This window comes from Lampris incognitus, chromosome 21, assembly GCF_029633865.1.
Source record: "Lampris incognitus isolate fLamInc1 chromosome 21, fLamInc1.hap2, whole genome shotgun sequence".
Classification (NCBI taxonomy): domain Eukaryota; kingdom Metazoa; phylum Chordata; class Actinopteri; order Lampriformes; family Lampridae; genus Lampris; species Lampris incognitus.
In genome coordinates, this window is record NC_079231.1 from 5,838,238 (window position 1) to 5,846,784 (window position 8,547).

At 55.1% G+C, this 8,547-nt stretch overlaps 1 protein-coding gene across 2 annotated transcripts; it reads right to left on the bottom strand.

The window, feature by feature from the left end:
• Positions 1-890: 890 nt before the first annotated feature.
• On the bottom strand, positions 891-3,197 carry LOC130131714 (fidgetin-like). 2 transcript variants are annotated; one of them, XM_056301500.1, is made up of 2 exons: positions 2,126-3,197; positions 891-2,092 (listed from the first exon to the last, which is right to left on the bottom strand). In XM_056301500.1, the coding sequence occupies exons 1-2, from the start codon at positions 3,168-3,170 to the stop codon at positions 891-893; spliced, it is 2,247 nt and encodes a 748-aa protein (XP_056157475.1). In that variant the 5' UTR covers positions 3,171-3,197. The 2 variants fall into 2 exon arrangements, with proteins under 2 accessions (XP_056157475.1, XP_056157474.1); XM_056301499.1 differs by having other exon boundaries at positions 891-3,170.
• Positions 3,198-8,547: the final 5,350 nt, after the last annotated feature.

An 8,547-nucleotide genomic window follows, 5' to 3' on the forward strand; every position in this document is an offset into this window, starting at 1 on the left:
GTAGAGTACACCCGCCGTGGGGGGGAGGGAGGGTGGGGGGACAAACAGAGAAATGTTGAACCTCATCTTTTTTTCCCCCCCCCTGCTTTGTGTTGATTTTGTCCCGTCGTTCCAGAACATATCCGGTACATTCACCGTCACCTCCGCTTTCCTTCTCGGGCCAGTTGAGGTAAACCGAACACTGCTTGGCCGGACGCTAATCTCCCAAACCGCCTCTTCGCTCTGTGCCTGTGTCTCAGTGCTTTTCGTCGCATTATCTTGAGGTACTGTACAATTCACATACACGTTCCTGAGTTGTGGTTGTTTTGTTTTTTCTCATGTTTTGTTTGTTTTGCAGATGGAGATGAGAGTGAGTCAGGGCCCAGACTACTGCCGCCCTGATGGATTACCGCTCGTGCCGAGACAAGAAGGGATGACTGACCACCTCCAATGTCGGCCGTCAATCTCAATGTATTTCAGACTCACCACTGAAGGTTTAAAGCTCTTGAAAATCATCAGCTCATGCCGTGGATGTCGATCGAGAGGCAAATAAACAATGGAACAACAACAAAAAAAAAATCAGAAAGCACCACTTCAGGCACTTGGATAGCCAACTAAATCTCAGGAACAAGAACTTAACTGTATATACACAGACACTGGGGCGTCTCTCAAGCCAACTCGCTCGCAATGTGTAAACAACGCCTGGCTTCCTGGGCCATCAAGCATTCAAATTAAACCTCTGCTCGTTAGCTGCAAAACTGTCAGTCGTCTTCATCAAAACCGGGTCTCTCAGTGCATCTTAAACCCTGCTTGGCAGGTCTTCGTGGGCTTGCATTGGCCTTTTGTGTGCCTGTCCCTCCGGCACAATACTTCTGCCCTGAGGGGAGGAATAGTGGGTGCAATCTCCCTTTTCACTGGCTGCAACCGAACATTTTGTTCCACTCCGTGTATGTGTCAATCTCTTTCTGTGATATACTGGCTTGGAATTTACAAAAGACACTGTCAAAGTCCTGGTAGGCGAGGGGCCTGATCTGTCCCCGCGGCATCATGCCTGTCATGTCCATGCCCTGCGCAGAGGCGTGAAGCAGACCTACCAGGGCCTCCCGGCAAAGTCTGGCCAGGTCCAAGCCGGAGAAACCCTCAGTACGCTGGACCAGCAGCGCCAGCTCCTCCTCGCTCAGACAGTACTTGTGCTGGGACTGGGACAGGAGCTGGTTCACAATCTGGTGGCGAGCGGCGCCATCTGGCAGGGGCACCAGGACCCTGCGACCAAAGTACCTGCGTAGCCCCTCATCCATGTCCTGGGGCCGGCTGGTGGAGCAGACCACCAACACTTGGCTCCCCCCGTCCTCACTTGAGCCCAGGTGGAGTGAGTCGAGCTGGGCCAGAAGCTCGGCCTTCAGCCGGTTAACGGGGCTCTCCTCGCTAAGATGAGCTGACAGTAGCATGTCCACCTCGCTGATGAACAGTACGGAGGGCTGCCGACAGCGTGCCACCAGGAAAGACGCTCGTAGTATCTTCTCGCCCTCGGCGAGCCACTTGGTAGCCAACGTGGAACCACTGAGCTGGAGGAACGGCGCACCGAGTTGACTGGCAATGCAGCGGCCCAGCAAAGTCCGACCACTCCCCCTTGGGCCAAACAACAACACGCAGCGTGGAGCGGGCCCCAGACCACTGAACATGTCCGGGCGCAGCATGGGCCACAGGACCTCCTCCTTCATGGTGGCCTTCGCCAGCTCAAGACCTGCGATGTCACTCCAGTCCACCGGGGGGCCCTGCTGGAGAATCTCAGAGGTCACCATCTCCAGGAGGTGTGGGTCACTGCTCTTCAGTTGCTCTTCTGCAGCCCGAGAGGAGGACGTTCGCCCCGGTGCAGAATGGGAGAGGTGGATGCGGTGATCTTCGGTACCTTGCTCATTCAGGGATGGGGAGGTGAAGCTGGTGAGAGAGTCTGCGGAGCGGGAACCTCCCACAGTGGAGGATACGTAGGAGGGTGGAGTGAGAGACCCACCTGGTGCCTGGTTGCTGTACTTCCGCTGCTCTGACGGCATAGCGGACTGCTTTTGTGGATTAAAAGGTAAGGACGACTTCTCTGTGCTCCTGTCAAACCCACCTGTGCCGCCGCCGCCACCACCACCACCACCACCACCACTGTTGGAACCCCCATTGGTGCCACCGCTGTCTGCTACCCTGTACATGGGGCTCTCCGCTGAGCTCCGAGCTTGGCTGTAGCTGAAATTGGTGTAAGAGGAGTCGACCTCTCCTTGGCCGGTCATGTAAAAGGCTTTTCTCTTCAGCGAGTTGGAGGAGCTGCCATTGAGCGGGGTAGGGGCAATCGGAGGCAGGTTGTGGCTCTGGTAAGGGTACCCGGGGAGAGTAGAGGAAGGGGGCAGGGGCGTGGGCGCGGCAATGCCTGAAGGAAGGTATGAGGACGGAGGCGGTGCTCCCCCGGGGCTGTACCCAGGCCCCACGGCACTCTGAGCTGGGTAGCCCGCAGGAGGATAATTATAATTCGACAGGTTGGGAGAACCTCCGTTGTAGGCGGGAACCAGGGTGGGGTGGGCGGAGGGCGGCGGGGGAGGAGGTGGGGGCTGCAGCAGCCCGGAGCTGTGCAGGGGGGAGGGCAGGGCAGGTGCGCCAGCCGCCTGGGAGCTGTAGCTACCGTGCAGGTAGGTGCCGCCGTAGGCCGCGCCATATTCCTGAGAGCTCACGGAGGAGGAGTGGAGGGCGGTGGCCGCGTGGCTCCCGCAGCTGCTGCTGGAGAAGCTGGGCTCGCTCAGGGTGCTGGAGGCGAGGCCCGGGGAGCTGCAGAGTCCGGACACCACCTCCGAGGCGGCCGCCACCCCTCCCTTCCTGACGGGGACCCCCTCCGGGATGCAGCTCATGGGGTAGACGCCGTCCTGCCAGGGCTCCGACTCCCCCTTCCGTCCGTTCATTACCCCGGGGCCCTCAGGGTAGGAGCCCGGCATCTCCAGGATGCCGGAGTACTTCTCGGCGTACTTTTTGAGCAGGTTGGAGGCGGTGAGGGCGGAGATGTCGTCATTGGCCCAGGCGTACTGGTAGGCGGCGGAGCGCTGCAGGTGGCCGGGTACCGCCCGGTAGGCCTCGGCCTTATGGGCCGGCGAGCGGGTGGTGGAGGAGATGTCGAAGTGCTGCTCGGCCCACTGGGTGTGCTCGGGGGTCCACTGCATCTTTAAGCCTGAGAGAGAGGACGACAAACAAAGGTACGCGTGAGCATACACACGAACGCACACAAATCATAAAAGACGAGCGACGGCTGCGTCCCGTTCCTCACGGCGGGAGGACGCCGTCGCTACACGAGCAGCCCCCCTGCAGACGCACAACAGCGCGCCTGCAAGGTTGTGTAGCTCAGCCGCCTCGTAAGTCGTGAATTCGCCGTTTCTAACTCGTACCCCTGTTTACCGTCTGTCGGCAGCGCCGCGCCGGGTGTGCACAACTCAACAGGAGTGCGGTCATTACAAGCGAGCGCAAACACACAACGAGGAATTACACAACGCCCCCTACGGAAGCTGAAGGTAAAACGCACAATTTATTCTGCTCCGTTCTGTGTTTTTCTTCTCCTTCCTACTTCCCCCCTTGTCCCTATACTGCACAAGCTGTGTGCGCCTCAACATACATAGTGTAAAACCTGCAGATCATATGAAGGACACAGTGTGTGTGTGTGTGTGTGTGTGTGTCAGTCAGCAGTGCAGCATAGTGGGATGGTGGGATGTCTGGTTAGGGCAGCCTAATGCACCCCGGCCAGACCAATAAGACAGAGGCATGGAGGGTCACTCTATAATCCCCGGCTCATCTGAGGCGGCAGGAGATGGGTTTGAAAATGCGCCTCGCCGACTGCCACAAAGCAACCCCCACCACCCGCCCCCTCTGACACGCACACACACACACACACACACACACAGACACACACAGACACACACACTCTCCACAGCACCATCCCTACCCCCCATCCCCCTGCTCTGCACGTGGTGCTCCAATGCTCTCATCACACACACACACACATCTGTGAACAGACACTCCAACACTGAGAGAGACTTGCGATTGTGTAGCTATGCACACACACACACACACACACACACACACTCGCACAAAGAGACTCACATCCGCTGACCCAGACGGACACACACGGGCGCACACAGAGGAGCAGTAGCTGGCGATGAATTACAACACATTGTGTCTCGAGCCCAGCTCCTGTCTGCACAGCTCCACCTTGACCTCCTCTCTCTCCTCCGTCCTCTTTAACTTTCCGTCTGCCTCCCCCTTTTTCCACGGCTCCCCGCCGCTTTGTCTTCCCCTCTCGCTCGCCTCCTCGCCGCTCCTCCATCTTCCTGCCTCCCTCTCAATCATTCCATATTTCCCTTCACCCTCTGTCTCCCCCACCCTCCCCACCCCCCCGCTGTCTTTAAAAACACGTCCTGTCTTTTCATTCTCCGTCGCTCTTTTCGCCCTCCCCTCCTTCCGTTCTTGTTTACCCCCCCCTCCCCTCCCCTCCCCTCCCTCTCCTCGCTCCGTCTCATCTCAGACCCGGCGCTCCCCCCCCCCCCTTTTACTGCCCCCGGAGGCTGGAGAGCCACTGTTTCCTTTAATCCCAGCCAATGCCATCTGCAAACACCGACGAGTCGCCGCGGTCGCCTCGCTATCAAAGCCGCGGCGCTTCCAGAGGCCGGCCCGGGCGGAATCAGCCGCGCGGCACGCGGAGCCCCTGTTTGATTGGACTTAGCGCACACAAATCAAGGATGGTATCGACGCCATTTAGGCTGCTTCCTCCCGCCTTATTGACTGGCGGCGGTTGCGTGCGGGGGATCCACGGCTGCGGCCCCGGCGCGTGGCGTGCCGCGCCGTGCCGCCTCCTTTACAGTTGGTTTGTGCGCCAGTGTGTGAGAGTGTGAGAGTGTGTGTCTGTGGGTGAAGAGTGTGTGTCTGTGGGTGAAGAGTGTGTGTCTGTGGGTGAAGAGTGTGTATATGTGGGTGAAGAGTGTGTGTGTGGGTGAAGAGTGTGTGTCTGTGGGTGAAGAGTGTGTGTCTGTGGGTGAAGAGTGTGTGTCTGTGGGTGAAGAGTGTGTGTCTGTGGGTGAAGAGTGTGTGTCTGTGGGTGAAGAGTGTGTATATGTGGGTGAAGAGTGTGTGTCTGTGGGTGAAGAGTGTGTATATGTGGGTGAAGAGTGTGTGTCTGTGGGTGAAGAGTGTGTGTCTGTGGGTGAAGAGTGTGTATATGTGGGTGAAGAGTGTGTATATGTGGGTGAAGAGTGTGTGTCTGTGGGTGAAGAGTGTGTGTCTGTGGGTGAAGAGTGTGTATATGTGGGTGAAGAGTGTGTGTCTGTGGGTGAAGAGTGTGTATATGTGGGTGAAGAGTGTGTGTCTGTGGGTGAAGAGTGTGTGTCTGTGGGTGAAGAGTGTGTATATGTGGGTGAAGAGTGTGTGTCTGTGGGTGAAGAGTGTGTGTGTGGGTGAAGAGTGTGTGTCTGTGGGTGAAGAGTGTGTGTCTGTGGGTGAAGAGTGTGTGTCTGTGGGTGAAGAGTGTGTGTCTGTGGGTGAAGAGTGTGTGTCTGTGGGTGAAGAGTGTGTGTCTGTGGGTGAAGAGTGTGTGTCTGTGGGTGAAGAGTGTGTGTCTGTGGGTGAAGAGTGTGTGTCTGTGGGTGAAGAGTGTGTGTCTGTGAGTGAAGAGTGTGTGTCTGTGGGTGAAGAGTGTGTGTCTGTGGGTGAAGAGTGTGTGTCTGTGGGTGAAGAGTGTGTCTGTGGGTGAAGAGTGTGTGTCTGTGGGTGAAGAGTGTGTGTCTGTGGGTGAAGAGTGTGTGTCTGTGGGTGAAGAGTGTGTGTCTGTGGGTGAAGAGTGTGTATATGTGGGTGAAGAGTGTGTGTCTGTGGGTGAAGAGTGTGTATATGTGGGTGAAGAGTGTGTGTCTGTGGGTGAAGAGTGTGTATATGTGGGTGAAGAGTGTGTGTCTGTGGGTGAAGAGTGTGTATATGTGGGTGAAGAGTGTGTATATGTGGGTGAAGAGTGTGTGTCTGTGGGTGAAGAGTGTGTGTCTGTGGGTGAAGAGTGTGTGTCTGTGGGTGAAGAGTGTGTGTCTGTGGGTGAAGAGTGTGTATATGTGGCTGAAGAGTGTGTGTCTGTGGGTGAAGAGTGTGTGTCTGTGGGTGAAGAGTGTGTGTCTGTGGGTGTGAGTGTGTGTCTGTGGGTGAAGAGTGTGTGTCTGTGGGTGAAGAGTGTGTATATGTGGGTGAAGAGTGTGTCTGTGGGTGAAGAGTGTGTGTCTGTGGGTGAAGAGTGTGTGTCTGTGGGTGAAGAGTGTGTATATGTGGGTGAAGAGTGTGTGTCTGTGGTTGAAGAGTGTGTATATGTGGGTGAAGAGTGTGTATATGTGGGTGAAGAGTGTGTGTCTGTGGGTGAAGAGTGTGTGTCTGTGGGTGAAGAGTGTGTGTCTGTGGGTGAAGAGTGTGTATATGTGGGTGAAGAGTGTGTGTCTGTGGGTGAAGAGTGTGTGTCTGTGGGTGAAGAGTGTGTGTCTGTGGGTGAAGAGTGTGTGTCTGTGGGTGAAGAGTGTGTATATGTGGGTGAAGAGTGTGTGTCTGTGGGTGAAGAGTGTGTATATGTGGGTGAAGAGTGTGTGTCTGTGGGTGAAGAGTGGGTGAAGAGTGTGTGTCTGTGGGTGAAGAGTGTGTGTCTGTGGGTGAAGAGTGTGTGTCTGTGAGTGAAGAGTGTGTGTCTGTGGGTGAAGAGTGTGTGTCTGTGGGTGAAGAGTGTGTGTCTGTGGGTGAAGAGTGTGTGTCTGTGGGTGAAGAGTGTGTATATGTGGGTGAAAAGTGTGTATATGTGGGTGAAGAGTGTGTGTCTGGGTGAAGAGTGTGTGTCTGTGGGTGAAGAGTGTGTATATGTGGGTGAAGAGTGTGTGTCTGTGGGTGAAGAGTGTGTGTCTGTGGGTGAAGAGTGTGTGTCTGTGGGTGAAGAGTGTGTGTATGTGGGTGAAGAGTGTGTATATGTGGGTGAAGAGTGTGTGTCTGGGTGAAGAGTGTGTGTCTGTGGGTGAAGAGTGTGTATATGTGGGTGAAGAGTGTGTGTCTGTGGGTGAAGAGTGTGTGTCTGTGGGTGAAGAGTGTGTGTCTGTGGGTGAAGAGTGTGTGTCTGTGGGTGAAGAGTGTGTGTCTGTGGGTGAAGAGTGTGTATATGTGGGTGAAGAGTGTGTGTCTGTGGGTGAAGAGTGTGTGTCTGTGGGTGAAGAGTGTGTGTCTGTGGGTGAAGAGTGTGTGTCTGTGGGTGAAGAGTGTGTGTCTGTGGGTGAAGAGTGTGTATATGTGGGTGAAGAGTGTGTGTCTGTGGGTGAAGAGTGTGTGTCTGTGGGTGAAGAGTGTGTGTCTGTGGGTGAAGAGTGTGTATATGTGGGTGAAGAGTGTGTGTCTGTGGGTGAAGAGTGTGTGTCTGTGGGTGAAGAGTGTGTGTCTGTGAGTGAAGAGTGTGTGTCTGTGGGTGAAGAGTGTGTGTCTGTGGGTGAAGAGTGTGTATATGTGGGTGAAGAGTGTGTGTCTGTGGGTGAAGAGTGTGTGTCTGTGGGTGAAGAGTGTGTCTGTGGGTGAAGAGTGTGTGTCTGTGGGTGAAGAGTGTGTGTCTGTGGGTGAAGAGTGTGTCTGTGGGTGAAGAGTGTGTGTCTGTGGGTGAAGAGTGTGTGTCTGTGGGTGAAGAGTGTGTGTCTGTGGGTGAAGAGTGTGTATATGTGGGTGAAGAGTGTGTGTCTGTGGGTGAAGAGTGTGTGTCTGTGGGTGAAGAGTGTGTCTGTGGGTGAAGAGTGTGTGTCTGTGGGTGAAGAGTGTGTGTCTGTGGGTGAAGAGTGTGTCTGTGGGTGAAGAGTGTGTGTCTGTGGGTGAAGAGTGTGTGTCTGTGGGTGAAGAGTGTGTATATGTGGGTGAAGAGTGTGTATATGTGGGTGAAGAGTGTGTGTCTGGGTGAAGAGTGTGTGTCTGTGGGTGAAGAGTGTGTATATGTGGGTGAAGAGTGTGTGTCTGTGGGTGAAGAGTGTGTGTCTGTGGGTGAAGAGTGTGTATATGTGGGTGAAGAGTGTGTGTCTGTGGGTGAAGAGTGTGTGTCTGTGGGTGAAGAGTGTGTATATGTGGGTGAAGAGTGTGTATATGTGGGTGAAGAGTGTGTGTCTGGGTGAAGAGTGTGTGTCTGTGGGTGAAGAGTGTGTATATGTGGGTGAAGAGTGTGTGTCTGTGGGTGAAGAGTGTGTGTCTGTGGGTGAAGAGTGTGTGTCTGTGGGTGAAGAGTGTGTGTATGTGGGTGAAGAGTGTGTATATGTGGGTGAAGAGTGTGTGTCTGGGTGAAGAGTGTGTGTCTGTGGGTGAAGAGTGTGTATATGTGGGTGAAGAGTGTGTGTCTGTGGGTGAAGAGTGTGTGTCTGTGGGTGAAGAGTGTGTGTCTGTGGGTGAAGAGTGTGTGTCTGTGGGTGAAGAGTGTGTATATGTGGGTGAAGAGTGTGTGTCTGTGGGTGAAGAGTGTGTGTCTGTGGGTGAAGAGTGTGTGTCTGTGGGTGAAGAGTGTGTATATGTGGGTGA